The 22,771-nt window shown below is 37.9% G+C and overlaps 1 protein-coding gene across 2 annotated transcripts in view; it reads right to left on the bottom strand.

Annotated features, from left to right (window-relative positions):
- The window catches only part of fgd5a (FYVE, RhoGEF and PH domain containing 5a), a 31,260-nt gene extending 10,647 nt beyond the window's left edge, over positions 1 to 20,613 (bottom strand). For both annotated transcript variants that reach the window (XM_056734786.1, XM_056734787.1), the window contains exons 1-7: positions 20,383 to 20,613; positions 16,422 to 19,143; positions 9,128 to 9,245; positions 8,283 to 8,341; positions 7,726 to 7,756; positions 3,026 to 3,177; positions 2,340 to 2,496 (exon numbers count right to left, since the gene is read on the bottom strand). In XM_056734786.1, coding sequence (XP_056590764.1) covers positions 2,340 to 2,496; positions 3,026 to 3,177; positions 7,726 to 7,756; positions 8,283 to 8,341; positions 9,128 to 9,245; positions 16,422 to 19,078 — 3,174 coding nt within the window. In that variant the 5' untranslated portion in view covers positions 19,079 to 19,143; positions 20,383 to 20,613. The remainder of the gene's footprint in view (positions 1 to 2,339; positions 2,497 to 3,025; positions 3,178 to 7,725; positions 7,757 to 8,282; positions 8,342 to 9,127; positions 9,246 to 16,421; positions 19,144 to 20,382) is intronic.
- Positions 20,614 to 22,771: the final 2,158 nt, after the last annotated feature.

Genomic DNA, 22,771 nt, shown 5'->3' with positions numbered 1-22,771 from the left:
AGCTTTTAAAAACATAATTCTTCTTTATGTAAGGTCTTCATAAACCTATGAACACATAGAAATGTTTTTGCAAACAAAATTAGAGATTGGACCCCCTAAGAGTAAGAGTAAGAGTAAGCGATACACAGACACACAAATTACTTGCATATAAATGCATGGGCTGGGTAAGATCTTATGTGAAAAGTTATTTATCTCTCTTTTAGACCACACTGAGATGAGTCTCTAGAGTTCCTAAAAAGATCAACAATGTCAAAGACTGTGCCCAGATTTATCTGCAAACAAATTTTATCTTATTTGTTTTAGATTATATTGCTTCTAAGGAATTATAAGAGAAGGGACAAAGTGGATGTTTTGGTTTTATCTAAATTCTCTTATAGTTGTCCTCAGTAATGACCTCTGAGCAACAGATACAAAAAATACTAAAATGTGACAGAATGTTCAATATAAACAGGAAGCTTGCAAAACAAACTCAGTTTTTCTATTTACATATTCTAACACACAAGCACACATTACTGGTAAAAACCCTTGTAAACGGTCTAGCTACACATGGTTTAATCCTATCTGGTCACAGTGATGATCAGATCAGCTACTGTAGATACTTCATCTCTGTCATCAACCCGGCACGTGTGCACACACACGTACGGAAAATAAGATTACACAGGCTCTACTACAGAGAAGAGAATTCCTAATTCATACACCATCAAGCCAGTGAGGACCATATGGCCAAAATGCTGCTTGTATATTTTCTAACCCAAAAAGCAACACCAGGGAACCCCATGGGACAAAAAGCCCCAAATCTATTCCATTTTTACAAGATAAATATATTGCATATTCTATATAAGCAGATGGATACCGCAAGTAAAAAAAGATTGCACTTTAACCATAGACTGTATAAAACGTCACCCTTTGGTTTGTGAAGAGTAAAAATTAAGCCTAATGTAGGCAGAGGCGTCATCTCGTGTCACTCCCAGATATTTGAAAATGGTGGAATACTGTGTACTGACAAAAAGCAGCAGATTTTTTGCCACTTGAGTTGTTCGCCTAGAGGCATCGATCAATGAAAACAACTGCAACTCCTCCTGTTTAACAAGCCGAAAGAAGCATCAAAGAACAGATTGGGTAAATAAGAGAATTCAGCAGTGCTTAGACTAATGGCTTGCAGGTTAAGAGAAATGTGAGGAAGGCTTGCACTTGACTCTTGGGTTGTGTTTGTGAGAGTCAGCGCTATTGTTTTCATCAGTGTGGAGTGCCACAGGCAACCAATGCTGTTCAGTACATACATCATCCAGTCAAAGCCTGTATGTGTTCCTACACCTGAGTTTGAACACGTAACGGAAGACATTTTTTGCAATTAAATCTAAAATCTTAAATTTTGTGGATACAGTATGTGCTCATATAGGCAGAAATGACATCTTAACCGTGAGGTTTGAAAATCTTAAGCCTCTTCTATTGTTTGTAAAGCCACAGGAGAAACCTGACGCATTTCAGATTGTCACATGTTATTAAAGATTAAAAAATCAAACATGTTATTAAAGATTAAAAATGGCCTCTCTATCTCGGAAATATGAAATATGTCACCAACCAATGAACATGAACATGTCACCGAGCTCAGTTCATGTGTATCTAGGATGGGAAATCTACTTAAAAACGGCAGTCAAAGCTTTCTTAAAAAAAAAATTGTCTGCAGCCACTAAAAACTTTTTATTCATTCACTTCCATTATGTGGCTGAACAAAAATGTTTTTAGGTTGAATAAAGTTAAAATAATAACATCTGAACTTCTTTCACACTTTAAAGAATGTATGTTAGAAGTTCTGCAAGTGCGAAGTTCTGCAACTCTATAGGCTGATGTGTGTAAAGAAATTTGCATTACGATAAGAGCAGATAATGATTGGAGACAGTTAGCTAAATCAGTCTTTCTCACTCTTTCCTCTTCCTGCTATACATTGAGGATCCGATTTAGAGTCTACCACCCACGGAGGCTACTCTGAATGCAGATGCTCATGCATATTAATGAGCGAGGACAGCTGGCTTCTTGTCGTTGGTGATCCCGATCAACACTGAAATGTGTGGTCAGTTACTCCACCAACCCTCCTCCAATGAGATGATTCAGTTTCTGTTATATCAACATTTCTGACACAACGGGCTGATTGTGTCTTTAATACGCAACAAGTACTGTCATGATCTCACACAAAACCCTCACAATTATGTCTTGGCAGTGTGATGTAAATTTTATTTCACAATATTTAAATTATAAAACAACTGCTTTGAGTGAATTCATGACATTAATTCTTAGAAATCCTTTTATTTGTCATAAATACAACCAGCCATGATCCTCACCTCAAACTGTTTCACCACATCTTCAAAAGCTTTATTCTGTCTGCAGCTCTCCTCCAGCACTGACATGCTGTGGTCATAGTCTGAGATGTAGCTCGCGTAGGCTGAAAACTCTGCCCGGCGTGTTAAAATGACATCAACCACGGTCGGGCTGTCCTCCCTGCAAATGAACAAGAGTCTCAAGATGAGTTTGGCTCCTCAGAGGGCTTCCAAGGGCATTCATCCTGGCATTATAACTGATTGTGCAACTGTAGCATTACATGAATTGTTGTGGGAGAGAAAGCAGGTCTAATGTGTGCATCGTTATGTCCATATATGAATATGGTTCAAATGGGGCAAGGTACAGATGGTTTGTGCATGCAACAGCACCTTGTAAAAGATGAATATCGAGTGTCCTACTGAAACCTTTTTGTCAAGAAATTAAATATATATATACTTAAAGATTAAATACTGTGTTTTCAAAGTTGACAAGTACTTTTTTGAGACTTTTTTTAGTTTATTAGTTATTTGCAAAACCCAGTGACAAACATAAAGGGGACCAAATGGTAATAAAAGATAATAACCACAAGGATACGAGGTTTCAGAAGGACAGCAGCGAAATGTAACCTTCCACAATTGACTTTATGGATTGGCATGCAGCATAACATATAGAATTTGCATTAGTACAGATTGCTTGTTTTTAAACTCACCACTGTTTCATGCGGGTCTCCAGCTCATTCAGGATCTCAGTTTGGAGGTGGTAAACTTGAGGAAGGGTGCTGAGGATCTCCTCTAGTTTCACTTTTTCTAACAGGGGTTCTTCATCCTCCCCAATTGTTGACTCCACTGCTTCTCTAAAGTCCTAAAGGACAAATTGATTGAAGTGAGAAATATTATATCACAAATGAAAAACCTTATGATTTGTTTTTTCCATCTCTCTCCGACTGTTAGAATTAAACATGCAGCTGTGTCTGTTCGATCGTTGGCACGGGTTACAGCAGTATGTCATTTCCTGCTTCTTTCTTACCGTCTCTTTCTCACATCACATTCTGTTTCAGTGCATACAAACCAAAGGACATCAGTAGGGAAATAGAAACTACTGTATATCAACTCCCTTGGTCTTTTGTGCAATACTCTCTTAATCTGTATTTGTACCCTCTCTCCTCACTATAAACTGAACTCTGACCAAAGTCAAACCCTCTGGATGAACTTTCAAAGCTTAAACCACTGGAATGAGCTGGGAACAGTCTGTGTACTATCCTACACTTTCGGCACAATCTTTGCCCAAGATTTCACCCGTCGGGGGAACATATATTGTGTATATAAATATATTAGTTTCTGCTAAATATATTTGTTTTGAACGTGACTGACAGTTAAATTGAGAGGCCATGAGCTGGAGTCTTCAGTGACCACTAAATTCAGGATTCATTTACTTGACCCACTGTACATGAGATGTTGTGTACCTTATGAATAGCTTAGAGAGACATGTCCTTGCACGCAAAGCTGTAGGAGACCACCAATGACACGGAGCTGTCTGAGTGTCCATCAGTTTTGTTGAAAGTAGTGACATAAAACAAATTCATATACGTACGTACTGTATGTGATCGCGATGGGAGGTAATACGCTGGAATCCTTTCTAAGCTTCACACAAATCAATGTAGGCATATTGATCTCACACGTGTTGCCATTTGTCAATGCTCTCATAAAAAACTCTGTGATATTTTCGGGTTTTTTTGGTGCTGTGAAGCTGCTATGAAAAAACCTCTTAATAACAGAAACTCGCTGACAAATATAAAAAGTGTTTGCTTACAGCAACTTAACTTTCTTTAACCTCATTATATTTGTATGGCTTTAGATATTTGCTTGATTACTGTTCAGCTTAGGTTAATAAACAGTGACTCTGGAACAGGACTGGAATGTGTTAAGAAACGAATAACTTACATTCCTGCTAAAAGTGTTTCTTCACTGGCTTTTATAATACAGGCGCAAAGCAAATAAAAGAAAGCTAGGGTTTAGTTCTCACATGTCTAGTCTGTTATTAAAGCACTCCGCGGTACAATTAAAACCATAATTTCCCAAAAGGGACAGGTTCTTGAAACTCTTTGTATATTGGTGTGTTATTCAATATCAAACAATGGAACAATAGGTCACATGCTCTATCCTGTAGTGTTTCGATGGAGCGCTCTGTCCCATTTAGAGTACAGAGGAGAGAGAAAGAGAGAGAGAGAAGTCCTGCCACGACCAAAGAACAACCAGCACAACACAAAACAACACTGACAGGACAACACACACAAACTGACACTATCACCCTCATTGAAAACTTTGAATAAAACTCTTTATCTGTTTATATTGAGATGTATATATATATATATTTTTACTTATAGGCTTTTAATTTTATTCTATCTTATTTTTTATCCTAATCTGTATTTGTGCATGTTTATATTTTATCTTGTGCTTTGGCAATGTAAATTTTCTTTTATCATGCCAATAAAGCTCCTTTGAATCTTGAATCTTGAGAGAGAGAGAGAGAGAGAGAGAGAGAGAGAGAGAGAGCCTAAAACGGTATTCAAAATGAGTGATGAGCCATGAAACCAAGTAAAAAAATAATCAACAATTCATCCAAAAAGGAAAATCATGTAATCACATAAAACTTTCATCTTGGATAAATGATTCCTTTAATGCTTTGATGGAAGTCTCAGTTACAGTATCCATGATGAGTTATTTTTAACCCGGGATTGGCTCAGTGAGGGACGCACTCAACTATTTATATTTGTGTATATTTGTCTCAACAATAGGTTAAAACAATCAAGCATTTTGGGTTAAAACAATCCAGCATATGTAAAGTTATAACCCAACAGGATTGGGTGTGTCCCTTTATGACCCTTATCTGGGTAGAAAATAGCCCGCATTTTTTAGAGTGGAGGTACACGTTTGTCTCACGTGTTACTTCTAAAATGTATTAAGAAAAAACTTTCTGACATGGTTTTTAAGTATAAGCATTGGTATTAATTTAGCCTATAGAATTAAGTCTTGAAAAAAAACGTGATGAGAATTTGGCAGTCATCACAAGGCACTTTCATTCTGTCAAACTAAAGCTAACCAGACAGAAAGGGTAATTCACATTTTTATAAAATCAAAGATAAACAATCAATTTGAACATGTGTGACTACTAGGCTACAGTATTGCCCTGTACTATTAAGAGATGTATATGATGTACTGAATATGCTGAACTGCCGAAATCCCTAAGCATCAGTGGGGAAACAAACTCAAAGTCACCGTCGACAGCAGCCAAACACTGATTTAATGATGTCATAGTGGATAGAAAATCAAGGTGACTCAGATCCTCCTGCTCATTATCATTCAACTCAACACAGACAGAGTGATTAATGATATCTTTATTTTCTCCACATACCCACTAATTGTTCAATGCAGTTTAAAATATTTATAGCACATAAATATCATCCAACTGAACATTCTTCCAAAGAAAAGCTACATGTAAAATACTGCAGTGCTTCGGATATTCCTTCAGTATTCATTGAGTTCTATTCATGATCCATCCAGGTTATGCTGCTCTGTGCAAATCTGCCATATCTTATATATATAAAGGAACCTGCAATTATAGTTCTTATGCGATACAATACGCCACGTGCATATAAGACACATAGGCATGTATATCATTAGCATTCTTTAGTGTTTAATAAGACAGCCTTTCTATTGACTATGCCTTATTTTATTCAAATGAGGCAATTAAAATGGTGAATATGAAGTACAGTAATTTACATCAAGGTGTACCGCACGAAGAACTTTAGTTCCCGCTAGATTATGTTAAATTGCACAGTGAGTCCCGCCCCAATTTAATAATTGGGATACATATTCCATTAATCATGAAAACAAAAGCGATAAATATGGTCCTAAGGTCACAGTCTGGAGGACAATGTTTCACACAATAGGTTTTTCTAAACTAATCTCATCACTCTCACAGACCCTGCATCCCATGCACATAGACACACGCACGCACAGCCCTAGGGAACTGGGTTAGAAGGCCGCTTTGCTGTCAGTATGGGAGAGCTAATGAAAACAAATGATAACTTGGATTGGATATAGTACATCTTAGCGCAGTATTAAGTACAGTCTTAAAAAACAATCTATTCAGAGACACTCTTTTACATACTTTCTACATAGTATTTTTAAACTTAATGTAGAGATGTAGGAAGCATCAAGTATAGCTTATCTCACATCATTGATCTACCAACAATGTTAACAAATCACAAAATGAGTAAATGTAGGTAGGCCTATGTATGCTGAAAATTGCTATAAAAACAAGTATTTAATCTTATTTTATTGTTTTCTCTTAAGTGTGTTTTTCATGTAGCCAAGACTTTATGTGATGTATGTTTAAGTATTTGTCTATTTAGAAACTGATTTTCAACAATAAATCCACTCTGCCCACTCTGCTCATAGTATCATTCTTTTACCTCACATCAGTTGAATTCTATAGTAAAGTTCTGACATTGCTTGTCATCAGTAAACAATTCATCTCTGCTCTGTGTTTGACTATCAAAACCCTTAATAACAGCTTTCTCCAAGCCAACACGTCCCACTTTATATTTTTAATTGATGAGTGATTTAGGATATAACACTTTGTTTTTATCCTTAATCCCTGCTCCAAACATGACGGTGTTATAGAGCATGTGCGGTAGCCTATGTGATTTGTTTTATGGGTAAAGAAGCTCATGTGAAGATACCCAAAACAAAGAGCTGGTGCGTAGGCACTGCGTCACTCACAGGCTGACTTTTTCAAGGCAAGGTTCTCAAGGCCAGGAAGTCTCAGTTACTGAAACAACACTGATAAAGCTGTGCTACACCCCCACCACACCCACTCCCAGACCAAGTGTATCTCTCCATGTATGTGTATGTATGTATATGTGATTTGTACACATGTGTTTGAAAGGAAGGAAATAAAGTCTGACGCAATCGGCTGCCAAGATGCAGACAATGACATCATTAGTACTCTGTCACCAATCTTTAATTTAGGAGTATTGTTTAACACATAAGACCTTTGCATTACCAGGAAAACACAATCCAATGATGCATAATATAGACCACTACGAAAGATGTAAACACTGGTCCAGCAGCACTTCTTATTTTTTCAATCTTACATATATAATAAAATCTTAAAGATCTTTTGTTCAAACATTTCTCCTATTAAAAAACTGAAACAGGAAGTTATTCTCGACCAGTAATGGACCAGCACTGTTTACGTCCTCCAAAGTGCTCTATACATAAAATAAGCGTGCATCCGCAGAATGTCATTATACTGGTAAACACACAAGTAAATGTCATCATAAGCAAACAAACAGGATTGCTAAAACTGGCTGATGGTACAAAAGTAACAAAATAGATTTCATACCTCCTGGAGAATCTTCAGAGCCTTCACGTGACTGAGGATTATTGAAACGAGAAAGACAAAATTACTGCCAGTAGGGTTGTTACAAGTTGTTTAACTGAAAAATGTCTTTAAGTCAGTACAAAACTTTCAGTCCGATATTGTCAAATACAGTATTTCCTTCAAAGTGATGCCAACATTTTTGACGTTATGAATTCAGATATGAAACAAAAACAAATTTGACAGGCTTTGGGGGATAACAGTCTTGCTTAGCAATACTAAATCATTTTGTAATAATTCTACATGCTTAATGACTCATTGATGCGCTTCTGAAACGCAATATCTTAAGGCAGACAGTCCTGTAATAAGCTGTCAGTTTGTGTATTAGGAAAGTTGTTGAGCGAATAGGAACAGACAGAGATAAAGATGCGGCCAGGGCCTGGATAAAGAGGACCATAAACAAATGACATCAGAATGCTCTCATTAGATGACAAACAATTGGCCTGCATCAGGATGTACACAGTTTGAAAAACACATATGGGGAAAAAAAACACATGGAAGCACACGGCACAAAAACTTACTCTCTCTCCGAGTCCACAAGGTCTTTTACAACATAGTAAGCTCTGGATCGGCCATCAATCTGAGAGCGAAAAATAAAGGGTTCAAAAACACATTGTAGAGTTTACAATCTTTTACTTGATACAGAGAAATAGTTAGATAAATCCTGTCAGAAGAAGACTGATTATTTCATTAAAGCACAACTGAGATGGCTTTCCTGAACATGCAGCTTTAAGCACAGATGCATTATGGATGAGAGGGTGTGCTCATGGTGAGCACAAATCCACCATTGATTTGCAAGCTAATCACGCCTGACCGATCAAGACTGTTGCTATTGAATAGACATATTTAGGAACAACTGCATGTTTAAAGACTGGGACATCACTGCTACCATTGTGAAACTGAATCAGGGTTCCCACACGTTTAAAAAAATGCATTTTCAGCCAAATAATGAAATATAAAAAAAATGACCCTTGAATACAAATCTGAATGCTTCTCTATAACAAAAGCAATTGTTCAAATTTACAAATAAACAAACACGAGCTGGCTTTATTCCAGCTTGCTGTTGTCAAGAAATGTGCTTGGGATGGGTTACTCCCAGTCTTAGATATTCTTTTCTTTTTAAAGATGAAGAAAACAAGGAAGCAGGCATCACAAGGCCGGGTCCCCGGCTAATATTAAAGTGGAAGAGCATGCGACACTGTGATAACTTGAGTAAGGTTATAAGAGGCAGTACCTTACATAAACAATATAGAGTCAGAGTGCCATTGTTAGATAGTGTGGGATCATACCACCATAATGTATCATCTAGCAAGGACTGAATTGAAGATATTTGTGAAACATATTGTACAGTATACTGTTATCTCACCTGTCGGTCGTAGCAATGGTCTGCACAACTATCCTCTTCCTCAGAGGTGCGTCCATGGTCTTCCTCGTTGGACACAGTGGCAGGTGCATGACAAACAGGGAATGGCTCAGTGTAGGCACTGAGGATGAATTACAAAAAGAGATATTCAGTTGGATATTCAGTGTTTACTTCTGAACATCTGGTAATCGCATTAACTGGGCTGATGGACATCACCACAATTGGACAAACAAGTTGAATTGTACACTTGTGAAATCAATGATATTAACTTTGTACATATACTGTATGTGAATAAGAACCATAAGGTTAACAAATGTACAAGTGTCAGAGGTGGGGTGCAGTATAGGCAAAAACCTTGCTCTACATGTACAGTATAGTGTATAGTGTATAGAACCCTGCCTAGTTTTCTTCTCTCTGTATATTTTAAATAAAAAGGTTAGAATACAGAGAACAAACGGACACAAAATAACCCAGGGTTAAAAATAATCTTGGGTTAAAAAACAATAGGTGGAAAATAGTGTTCATTGGATCTGTGAAGTATTAATCTCACAGAAACAAAAATTAACAAATATCCCTTTTTATACCTTATTAAGCCTTATAGACCAGCGTTTTTTCTTTGAGGGACTTTTGCGAGGAACCCCTTCCAAAAAAACATGTGTATATTTTTTATGCATTAAATCAAATTTAAATTATGTTCAATAAATATTGTAATATTATAAAGAAAACATAAAGGGAATGAAACACAAATAATGTTCAGTTGCCTTTTACGATATTTGCGTTGTCTTTTTAATTTTCTTTTTGATATTCTGGGGAGCTTCTTTAGCTTCTGCAGCCCCACCTAGACTTTAATTGTGTGTAAATGAATGATGCGTCCCAAACTCTCAAACATTTATGAAGTCCCAGAAACAAACTAAACTGTGATGATATTGGTCACATGAGTCCACAAGCTGTGAACACAATGTGTTGCCAATCTCTACCTATCAAAAACAAAGAAACAAACTGTCTCTTAAAAACTAAGCATTTTGTATTAGGGGTCACTTTGGTTTCCAGCAGAGCAAAAATTACCCTTTGCCAAGGAGAAACAAATTCCCCCTCTTCATTTAAACAAGACATGGGGAGAAATTTTACTATCCTCCCCAGCTCTCCTTACATCAGTAACACGGATGGCTGAGGCCAGATTGTGTGGACAGTTACTGTTTGCCACAGAGTACAGGCTTTGTGATCCTGTGGTGAGCACTTAAAGTGAAAAAAGATATAGCCCTGAGGATATGCAAATATTCAGAATGAAGCTGCTTGTCTACTATGGAGCATAAACAGACTCACATACACCAGAGGTACTGAACGGCAAAGCTAAGGGCATATGATTGTACATTCATATGAGGCATAAGAAACCCCTTTTGGATTTGGTGTTAGAAGACTGCTGAATATTTGTCTACAAGGTTTGTAAGTGAGTATGTCCAGTGTTGGCTATACAAGAGTTGGAAAGAGACACATATTTTGAAATGTCCTTACTAGTATATTAAAACGTGTCAAAAAACGACATTTGGGACGCTATCAACTCATAAATCAGCAAAATCGAGTAATCTTATTACATCTGTGGAAAGGTGAGGTTGAGGGGCAGGGAGAATAAAATTAATAAAAAACAATGGCAGTCTATAAGATTAATTCACTTATACAGTGAAACAAATCAGTGTGTATAGTGTTTGTGTACAAAAGGTCTTAGAGGTGCCCAGCTGTGTGTCATAATACACAAGGACACTGTATTTTTGCAAAAAGCACACATACACACACAATGTCTGGAGGAAGTGGAAATTGCTCATTGCTCATAGCCAGCTGAACTGGGGGAGCCAAGGTGACAGTTCATTTAGAGGCCCCAGATGAAACACATAGGAGCCTTCTGGCAGGACATCACTACAATCTCCAGTGATCTCGACAGCTGAGGACTCCATTTTCAATGAAAGTGGCTTGAGAGTTAGCATAAGATAAAATAAGCCATTACTTTTTACTTGAAAGACCTGAGACTGAGACTCCACATATGTAGCTTTCCTGATTTGAATTTGTTATACAGTGGTGTTTTCCACAATATGCCTATATATATACTGTATATTTTATCATATATAAATATATAATATAAAACAGAATTTTTCAATTCCTGCTATGCTTAAAACAAGCCATTTATATGCATTAACCCTCCCCATCGTACCCCCTCTATAGGCCAAATGTGACGATTTACACAATGCCCTTGTCTCTTCAACATTACCATTTATGAGAAGCAATTATGGAGCAGAGCACTTAGGTTGTGAGCTGTTTTCTTTAAGGTACCCATGAGCTAAATTTACTGCTGAAAATTACAGAGAAAGTGCAAAGATTTCCTATAACAGACCTATATATCCTACTGCCTGCTGCTTTCCTGAGGCTTGTTGAGTGTAATTCAATTGATTTAAACTCTTGATAATAAAATATACATTAGAAAGCCCCCATGTTGCCCTGTCTGAATCAGTGTAATAGTGCTATTATGGAAGATAAGCGTCGCTGAGATGACTTCATTATCAGACTTCATTTGAATGCAGATGAGAGTGATGGGCGGGATGTGCATTGGTTAAACTGGGAGATGTATGTTCTAGCAATAACGAAATGTTCAAAATGTTCCTGTGACTTTCCTGCAATATTAGAAATACATGTAGAAAGCTGGGAACGATGACAACAACAACATCTTTGTGGGAGCCTTGCTTTCCTGACTGTGCCACACCTCACCTTGTTGTTTAGGTCGCAGGGGAGTATGAGAGATCGGTATTGCCTGTCTCCACCCCATCCTACTGACCCTGTCCCCTCGCCCTTGTCTTGCATTTCCTGTAAACAGTGGTGTGGAGGCTCATTGTCTGGGTGCCTCATCCCTTGGGATAACCTGGCAATGACCAGGCACTAGGCCCAACTTGGACTGGATCAAACCAGGGGTACACCCAACTTTATAAGCCTTTTGGTGCAGATGGGACTCAAAATACAAATAAAAATAAAATAAAAAAGAATGTGCTAATACGAAAAACTTAAGAGGCTCTAAGAAAAGCCAAATTTACATAATACACAGATACATAATGCAAAATATTTCTTTCAAAGCCAATGATTGATAAAATGTAAATCTTTATCCTTCATAACAATGCTAAAATAAGCAATTTAACTATAAACAGGCACCTGTTCGCCTACTCACTAACCAACAATGACTAAAAAGAATCGCTCCTCAATCACTGTCATGTCATTGAGTCTCCACTCACCATTTTTCTCTGCAAGCATTCAAAACATGACAAACAAAAACAGAACAGCAGCAGAGGTTGAGGTTCTCTTGGGACCCACAGCAGCTAATGGTGCAGACATACAGGCCCATTTGTAATGGCAACACAATGAGTCAATAATGTCACCAGAAGAAAAGATCGTTGACTCCCAAATCATCTCCTTAATAATGGAGGATGCTTAAAAGTGTGGCCATACACACTCTGGCCAGAGATAATGTCTAAATATAGTGAGTATTCACACTGTCCTCAGCACTTAATAAGTCAATAAACGTTTACTGAGTGCTGAAGGGAAGACATTCTCTTTTAAATTTCTCACTATTGCTTTTATTTTCTGCTAATGCATGAGACTCTGCATTGTATGGGTTGTACCTTGCAATAATGCAGGTGAATAACTGATTTACATTTGTACATGTGTACAAACTTTTCACAATGCTGCTTTTCTAAATAACTTTGGTTGAAATTGATTGCTGGTTTGCTTTGAAATTTAATCGCTACTCTTTTGGCTTTTAATTGAGAATTTTATTGTAGCGGGATGGTTGCGACCAAAACAGCAAAGCATGACAAAATTGTTCTTTAAAAAACAACATTATCAGTGATAAACAATAGACGTACTTCCACAATAAAAGCTATTCTGTAAATTTCCCAGGTGTTTCTCAGAAAATCTGATTGTAAAGCTACCCAAAGGGCTACTTGAAACAGCCTTGACTACATTGGGGATCGACCAGAGATATCTAGTGATGACTCCATGGTGGGTAAATGAAGGGTAGATAGGTTCATATGGTCAAAAGAAGGTCATAGAATCATCTCTCTTTGCACCTTTGTAAATCTATTATATCCCAAAAGCCTAATAAAAAACACACTTGAAACGTGGTTTAATAACACAACATGTTACCAAAACGCTCACCCAGGGGACAGAAAAAATTTCCACTGTTTTGTCATCTATTCCCCTCCACTCACCTGCATCAGGCTGTGAGAGCATGGCAATAAAAGTGAAAAATAGCCTAAACGTTTAATCCACTTTCTCTCCAAACTGAACTATTTGTAGCATTGAACCACTGCATTGTATCCTGCCTCACACAGAGAGGGTGTTCCAACAAATGTACTATCATATCCCACAAATGAGAAAATCAGATAAGCTCTTCTGTAAGCACAGTCCATCTTTTCAAAGGCTGCTTTTCTTACATGTACACAACAAAGAACTCATGAAGTATATGGCAGGTCAGGTTATAGTATACTTGGCTATTTTGTGTACTATAGGTTAAACCTACATTTGCTTCTTTTTTTGTATTTGTCTAAGAAAGATGTATATGGGCAATTCTACAGAATTTGTGCAAACTGCTGTCCCACATCAAAAAACACATTTAAAAAGCATTCAAGTTTTCAAATCTTAGTTGATAAGGTTCTATCATCTTTCGAAACCAACGATAATATTTATATTATCAGGAAGCTTAATAAATGTAAAATCATAATTTATTGGTTCCTTTCCACCCGGGCTATTATCTGCCCCTCCACCTGATCATTTCCCACCTCCTGCAGGCTATCGCTACCTTCTCAACTCACACATATTATTAACACCTCCATCACCACTGGTACTGTTCCCTGCTCATTTAAACAATCCCTGGTAACACCTTTACTTAAGAAACCAACACTCGACCCTTCAGTGGTCAGCAACTGCTGACCAATCTCACTCCTGGCCTTTCCTTTCCAAGGCTCTCGAAAGTGTATTTTACCGATTTATGGTTCCAAGCCTCACAGCACAACCTTCTGGACAGTCAACAATCCGGCTTCCCTTGCAAATGATTCAGAATGCAGCTGCATGTCTAGTTTTCAATCAGCCTAAAAGAATCCATGTAACATCCCTCCTGATTTCACTTCACCTCACAAAATGCTGACACTGGCCTCCAGAACGATAACGGCAAATTCCTCCCTTTACCTTAATTCCTGCTCCAGATCTACATCCCCTCCCATAATCTTTGGTCTGACAATGTGCGAGGCCTGATTGTTCCATCACAGCGAGGCACCAAATCTCTTTCAAAAACCTTTACTCATAAGTTCCCCTGTGGGTGAATGAGCAGCATCCGTCACAACTTTCAAAACACAGCTCAAAGCATACCTGTTCTGCTTTTATTTGACTAACCAATAATTGGCTATGTCTTGTGTCTAAAAAGAATCTTGTTGTTCTTTTTCTCCCTTGCTTACTCCAGCTTTAATAGTACTGTTAGCATGGCCTTGTAAACTAACAGCACTGTTTAACATGTTGACAAAATGTTTATATGCTCTCCTACTTTGGATAAAAGCGTCTGTCAAATGAATAAATGTAAATGTAATGTAAATGTACTTTTAATTGGGAGATGGGTGTCCCAAACCCCTAAATTTCAACTTATGAATGATTTTTTCATTGTTGTTTTTAAATATATGTTTTTGATGTTTAGCTCAAATTAAATAATTAAACTTTATGTAAAAGAAATGTCTCTACCAAAACAGTGTATGTTTTAGTCCATTAGCTGAGACTGATTTCACAATCATTACTGTGTCCCTCTGTCCAATAGCTACATTGTGAGTAGATCAGTCTTATCATTTTAAAGTAAAAAAGTCTGAAAATCTGTGTGTAACTTCAAGGAAAGTCACAATCAAACATATTTTTTCTGCAATTAAGCAAACTTTTTTGGGTGTTATTCCAAAAATGTAGTTTTTATGTGCATACATCTGTTCATCTGAGCTTTCCTGTGACTAGAGCATGCCGCTTACAACGCAAAGGTCATGGGTGTGATCCCAGGGGATTGAACATAGTAAGAAACAAATGTTTAGTACAATACAATGTAAGTCGCTTTGGATAAAAGCGTCTGCCAAATGCATAAATGTAAATGTTCAGAACTGTGCTTGCAAACCATGTGCTTATTACAATCTTTAAGCTAGGCTCAACAGTACTCAAAAACTGTCATTACAAAAACAGTCACGACCGAAACATATCACTGGGTATCATTGTTTCTGTAGTGACAAAAATTGTTTTGGTAGTAAGAAAAGGGGACACCTAATCCTTTATTTGGGGAAATCATTAGTATTTCAGTATATTTTAGTAGTGATATAGTATGTGAGCTATAGGTTTTCTATGAGATATTTACTGTTTGATGTGTGTCTGCTTTATGTGCTGGCAGCGTATGTGAAACATAGTTAGTTAATTTAGCATTAATATAAAATGTTGAAAGTCTGATTCAGCTGTGCAAATTAAATATTGTGATCATTACCAAAACATTACCATCACTACTGAAAATGTGTTTGTCAATTTTATGGATCGTAAAAAGAAAGATTAGATTTAAATTAAAACTAAATCGCATAAATTAAACTTTAAATATTGTTAAAATTGTAAATGTTATTGATTTACAAGAGGAAACATTTTTTTTAAATAGCAACAAATACATTAAAAAATTATATTTAAACAAAAAGTTAACATGTAAACATAAAAATTCTTGTTGAAGAAGAATTTTCCAAAACTTTGTGAAATTACAAAATGAAATTTAACTGCACAATTACTGGAAATGTGTACCTTAAATTATTAAATTTGCATACATTAAACATTTCTGGGAAAGGAACACAACTCGGATTTTGCACCAATTCTGTAGAGTGGACCATATAAGTTCTGGGTCTTCAGCAATATCTCACATGCAGTATAGAATATGGTGATACTTGTAAACACAAAATTAATACCACGACTTGATTATTTAACCAGAGAGATTATAGAAAGACTAAGAGAGGTGCAATCTGAGCCATCAGAGTTACCAAATACTTGTCCAATTTCCTGTTAACATTGTTTTGGCCAGAACTTCCTTCAGACTTGTGTGACGATGGTATTGCTATTGTGTTCAGAGGAAGGAATTTCAACATTCGAAATATAACTAGACATATGTATGCCATGACCCTTTAAAGGTCTTTTTAAATTATTTAAATAGTTTTACCTGAAGATAATTGAATTCAACTTTTTAAAACCGTGCAGTTTAAAAAACTCACTATACCTTTCGTCGTCTTGTTCTTGGGTGGTGGGCTTGTTTTCTATCCCTGCAAAGCTATTCATGTCCACATAACCATCATTCTCATTGGCTGGTGATGTTGTCCGATTCTGGTCATCGAAGAACCCTGTTATAGTGACTGAACGAATGGGTCTCCCATGTGGAATCTGAATATTCTCATAGTCTGAGTTCATTGCAGGAATGTTTTCATAGTCAGATGTGTCTGCACTTGGGAAGGAGATGGAGCGAGGCTTAGTAAGTGGCAAAGGCATGAAAGGAGGGCGAGAGCGGTCCTCAAAGGACTCCACTCTGCCGATACCCCTGTTGGCATAACTCTTGGGAACTCCTTGCCTCCTTTGCCTCTCTTTGTAAAGCACAAAGGTGGTAGGTAAATCATTACGTTGCGACTTTGCCAAACGGGACTGAAGCTGAGGGGAGCTACTTGTACTCTTGTGATCAATCTCCAGAACCCGAATGGGGCCATGGTGGCTAGACTCAGATGATGACCTGGAGGAACGGACACCATCTCCATGGACTTTGCCATCTGTTTTTTTCCTAAATTTCAAAGCCAAGAAACGTTTAAATGAAGTCTTTTTCTTTTTGGCATTGTCAGGAGACTCGTGTTGGATAAGAAGGGATGGAGAGCTTTTGGTGACAGGCCTTTTAGTTATGTAAGCTAACTCGAAAGGTGGGGGGATGTCAACTAGAGACGTATGTGTTGTAACACAGCTGGACGACTGGTGGCTTCTTTGAGAAAAGCTTCCAGAAGAAGTAATGACACAAGGCAAAGAAAGTGTGTCATCTTTTTTTTGCAATCTACTTTCCTCTTTTGGAGATTTCTCACCATCAAAGTGCCCCGATAATGTCAAATCTCTGCCTTCTACAGAGAGTGAACGAGGAGACAGAAGAAAACGCCTCGGCTTTAGTGAAGGAATAATTTGACTGGCCTCTGTTTCATCTAATGGTTTGGGATGTGCATCTCCATTCTGGTCTAAGGTCACAGTGTAGTAGTCGTGAGACTGGTACTCGGTGCCCGTCTCTTCAGGCACAGTCTCAGGAACATATCCAGGTACTTTCCCAGACAGCGAACGAGATCTTGTCACAATGCTCTTCCTGTCCAGAGTGATAAAGTTCTCGCCTTCTGAGTCGAAGCCAGCCTCTTCATAAATATGTTCTTCACTGTCTGTGTCCGAATCCTCAAAAAAAGGCACAATGTGGCAATCCAGCTCTTCTATGTCTTCTTCAAATGCTTCCGTGGTGTGGGCAAAAACCACACGGTTGGTAAGTTCTGGAGTCCTCCCTACATCCAGATCTGTTGGAACAGTGATGTTGCATAGTCTGAGACGTGGCTGGCAGCTGTTTCTAAGACTCAAGATGGCATGTCTAGCTGACCGTTCTTTTACACTTTTACATTTTGTTTTCCTTTCCATGTTTACTGGCTCTTCTTCATCTCCGATTTCAACATAATCTTCAGATGAAACACACTCTAATTGCAGACTATCACTACCCTGGTCTTCAATATCAGCATATTCATCAACTTCCTCATTTTTAGACATCTCTTTACCCTCACACGGCATTGTAGTGTGAGAGACACCATTTTCTGATTTTGCCTGTTCATCTTCTAACAACGCAACATCGGCCGATGAAACGTAGTAGGGATCTTGGTTTGAAGTTTCTTCTGTTGTGTTCTCCGAGACCATTGGTTTCTCATTGCTGGACTCCTCTTCGGAGCATCTTACTTCTGGATCAGAGGTGCATGTCAAATCACTTGGCACGACCTCTATGACAGAGTAAGGCTCAAATGCATCTCCTGTCTCCTCCGCAAACCTGAAACGACCAGATGTGTCTTTGGTAGCGCGTTCGGCCTGCCAAGTATTGTTGTCGTCAGGTGAACCAATGACATCATAGGGGTATTCCTCACATAGTGAGGGCAGACTGCAGTTTATAGCATTTGATGAAAGCCCAGTTTCATCCTCTTCTGCATCATCATGGAGATCATTGTGACATTCAACAGAGTGCGCACAGAGGACAGAATCCCTCTCACTATAATTTGACTGTTTTATGTCATTAGTTAGGCCTGCATCTGGCTCCTCGCAACTGTCTGTTAATGATTCCTCAATCTCTGCATACAGGCTTTGATGATCTTTAAATTCTGCAGACTGGTCTCCAGAGTGTGTCTCGATTTCAGGACATTCATGGGTGTTTTCTTTTGCAACTCCATTCTCATGAAGGCTGATATCATCAGTGTTTTTGCTCTGGTCCTCATCAGCTAAATTAAGATTTACATGGACAACCTCAACTAAATTTACAGAGGCTGTATTAATCGCATCATCTTTGTGTTCCTCCTCTCCCATCGTTTCATCCACAACAAAGTTTTCTTTAATTTCATGATAAGTGGTTTCATGGTTTGTGTCATAATTCACAATGAACCGTTTTATTGTGTCTGATAAGTCCTTGTCCATGCAATCGCCTGTAGAGTTTTCTCCTGACACATCGGCCTCATCCTGAGAGGCATCAGATTCATTGTCCAGCTTCAGTTCAAGTCTGTCTGAGGATGTTATGTCCCCATTACCCAAAAAGCATTGGCTGACCTCTGAGGCTGGCCTTGGTTTGGGTGCCACAGGAGGTTTTGGACCTCGGGTAGAGTGACAAGGCTTTGACATCAGGGTTGAGCTCACAGTTATAATCAAATGCTTTGCTTGAGGAGATTCGAGTTCCTTCTAAAAATCTGCAAACAGAAGAAGAAACCGGTAAGAGTCAGTCGTTCAATTTACAAAATCTACAAACTGACTGTCAACATGCCATTATGACCTCAGCTGCTCCTTTACGGCAGCATATTGATTGATCTACATTGGCCGTTTGATTGATGAACTGTAACCTTTGACCTAAAACATAATGAAGTGATTATACGCTAACATTGAAAATCATTTACACAACCTTAATATAAAATGAAAAAGATTAAGTTTAACAAATGAACTCATCATAGAAATAAATTTAAAAGACCATCTTAAAAACGCCACTGGAGGCCTAAAAGGCATTTTTTGGTGAAACGCCCTTCCTCGTAAAACTCATATACCCCTGTCTCTTCCTGTTATTTGGTACCTGCCTTGACGCAAGTCCTATTAAACTCACCGTGCACTTGGTGCTCACCCTGCTAAGATGTTGTTTCCTGACGCTGCTAATTAACTATTCCAGCAGACTCCCCTGGAAGGACTGCGGACAGGAAGTGCAAAGGGGAAGGACATTAACAGTGCACCCTGTCTCCTCCATGAACCCCCTCTGCCAAAAAAAATTCTACAAGAGGGCAGTTTTGCACAACGCAAATACACTTCCTTCTCGTCAGTCTTCCCATGATTCACACTGATAAATCCCACACAGCCCCCTCAGACAATTTTTTTCTGAAAAGGTCATTTCAGTGCGTTAAAGAACAATAAAAAGAGAAACATCAACATCCCAACTAGGGTCTCTTTGGTGAAATAACAGGATATGAATTATGCAACAAGAATTCACAAAAACAAATGGTTAAACACAATGGAAGGCATGCAGGCGAAAAGAAAACTCTTAACTGTGTAAAGCTATCGGTTCATGGTCTATCTATCTATCGGTCTGCGTGTGTGTGTGTGTGTGCGTGCGTGCGTGCGTGCGTGTATATACTTAATTAAGTGTGTGTGTGTATAGTGCTTCAATTCTCACTCTTTTCACTCTTTAAATGCGGCACTTTTTTCTGTAAAAGTCAGTAAAATAATACAGATAGCAATGCTTAAATTGCACAAACAAATAACGTTAATTGAACAAACATGAAGTCAACCAGCACGGTTATATGCAACATATATGATATTCTCATGAACTTTTTCTCCATAAAATTCAAATTTAAACCTTTGCAGTTAATCTGTTATTGAATTTGCACAATGTCACGGTAAATTAACCATTAGAAAGTTAATTTTAAGTTTAAATTTCCGTTTCTTACCTGAGCTCATTTTCGGATGTCATCCACCACGGCATCTGAAATACTTCCACATTATTCCTCGATATTCCGAAGCAAAAGTGTAAATCCAGGGGTGCCGTGAATTTACTCCGTTGACATTTGTCATAAAACCTGAGAAATAAACATCAGAGACTTCATCTCTTGTTCGACGGCGTGACTGCCAAAAAATCAGTTTAATATCGACTGTTGCAGCAGGTCCCGTCAGGTCCGCGCGCTTCCCGCTGAAGGAATGAGAGGGATGCGCGAGCGCTCTGATCTGCGCGTGAGGTGTTTTCGACGCGCTTCCTGAGGAGGTACAGCGAGTCCCTCTCACGGGAATACACAAATCGATGAGCGAAACCACAGAGAAAAAACATCTAAAAAACAATAATCATCAGTTTCACGAACAACGACTCCACTTGTCAGTAGATTATAAACATTAAATGTCCATTTTAATTCCCCAGTGGATTTCGTTCCCTCCAAGTCGAAATTTCTTGTTAAAATGCATTTGTATTTATTCTAAACAGCCGAGTAGCTCTTGAAAGGGTGACTTAAACATTTAGGTATTATATCAGTGTATAAAACTATTCAACATAAAGGTTAATTGCACTGCTTCATTAGGTATAAACTGAGTTTTTTTGAGCCAGACTTTCTTGGTGATCTAGGGTACTAAATACATTTAGTGAATAAATGTAGTGCCCATAATGCATTTTGCTAAACGCAGAATCTAAAAACAGTTTCTCCAAGACATGAATGTCTTGTTTTCGCCAGGCTTCCTTTCTACTCATCTGTTGGTTGATTGGAGGAAAGCAGCTCTTTAAAAATCTCTCTTCATAACAGGAAAATGTTAGGCCTATGCCTCTTTCCTACACAACAGGCAACGCTTCCTTAGCAACACATGAACAAAGGTGCTGGGGTATCACTGCATTAGTGATTTAGACTGTATTTTTAGATGGAAACATTTATTTTTAAAACACTAGATGGAAACAGCTACAACAATTCGGTCGAATTGCTGTAGCACATTGGATAGCCAACTCAAAGCATGTTGTCTAACATTTTAAAACATAATACCGTCTAATATAATTAAAAGTTCATTCATCTATTATATACATTAAGGCCTCCATTCAGACAAATTCTTAACCTATATGCTATCCAGCAAATCAAATATTCCCAGACAGGGGCTTTGTTGAATGCTCTGAAATGTAAGATAAGATAACCCCCAGCTGAGCCACCGCAGCTATGTTCAAGGGCAGACAACAGCTCTGAAACTCAGGAGAGGAAACCGTCAGCCACCTGGGGCTCCGTTTTGACAGTTTATATTACAACTTAAATCCTCAAACATTAGGTGGCGAATTCCATAGGACATCTCTAACGCAGAGGGGAATATGCCATATGTTCAATGCTTCCTCACCAACCGATCATATCATCAAACATAACTGCATGCAATGACTATTAATGAATAACTATGTATGGTGTTCTCTAGCAGCATCTATAAACCTGCTAACAAGTGTAAATAAATTAAAATGTTTTCCTAGCCTTGACCCCATGCAAAATGAATATTTACAACAGCCAAAACATCACATGAAGTCTAACAGGAATCTTTGTTATTCCTGTAAACTGTTTGACAGCTTGACTGACAACATTTAACAGAAATCTCCTTTCTCCAAAAAAGCATTCTCAAAACGGCCTTTTTCATAAATCCAGACTGGCATTTTCTCAAACAAACGTGTTTTCATTTGTGGGGACAGGCGAAAAGCAGATCATGTTTGTTTGCATTGTAAGTTAAAGGATATAGCTGGTTACTCAAAGAATAGCTTTGAGATAAATAGCCCTGCAGATGTGGTTTACACTGTATGCACAGGACGAAAACATGTTTTCAGATTTCTATGAACAACTATTTCTGACCAAGCAGGTCCGTGGAGTTCTCTGCCCCTCCACCTGGACTGCCACATTATACAGCACATGTGAGAGATTAGAGGAAAAACATGTCAGACACCAATATTTTACTCATACACACACATACGTATTCACAGAACTGACCCAAACAGGAAATTTTCTTGGAAAGAGGTTCATTGACTTTTTCCCAGACCTCAGATGAGGCTCTCACCACCTATCACATAACACCTTTAAAAGAACATACTGAATGTTTCTAAATTCTCAAACACTGAAAAATCTGATAATTATTATACTTGAAAACCACATTCAGACAGATGTCTCAAAAACATTTAGCAAAAAATTGAATTGACAAATTTACACAGATGAATGAGTAGATAATTTTTAAAAGACAATCAAAGAGACTTTATTAATGATGGATTATTTATTTATTTTGTGTCATTTTATATTTTATTTAGCTTCTTGATAATATATCTGAAAGTATCTCTAATAATAATAC

This window comes from Triplophysa dalaica, chromosome 21 (assembly GCF_015846415.1).
Source record: "Triplophysa dalaica isolate WHDGS20190420 chromosome 21, ASM1584641v1, whole genome shotgun sequence".
NCBI lineage: Eukaryota > Metazoa > Chordata > Actinopteri > Cypriniformes > Nemacheilidae > Triplophysa > Triplophysa dalaica.
This window is presented reverse-complemented; position numbering and strand designations above follow the sequence as displayed.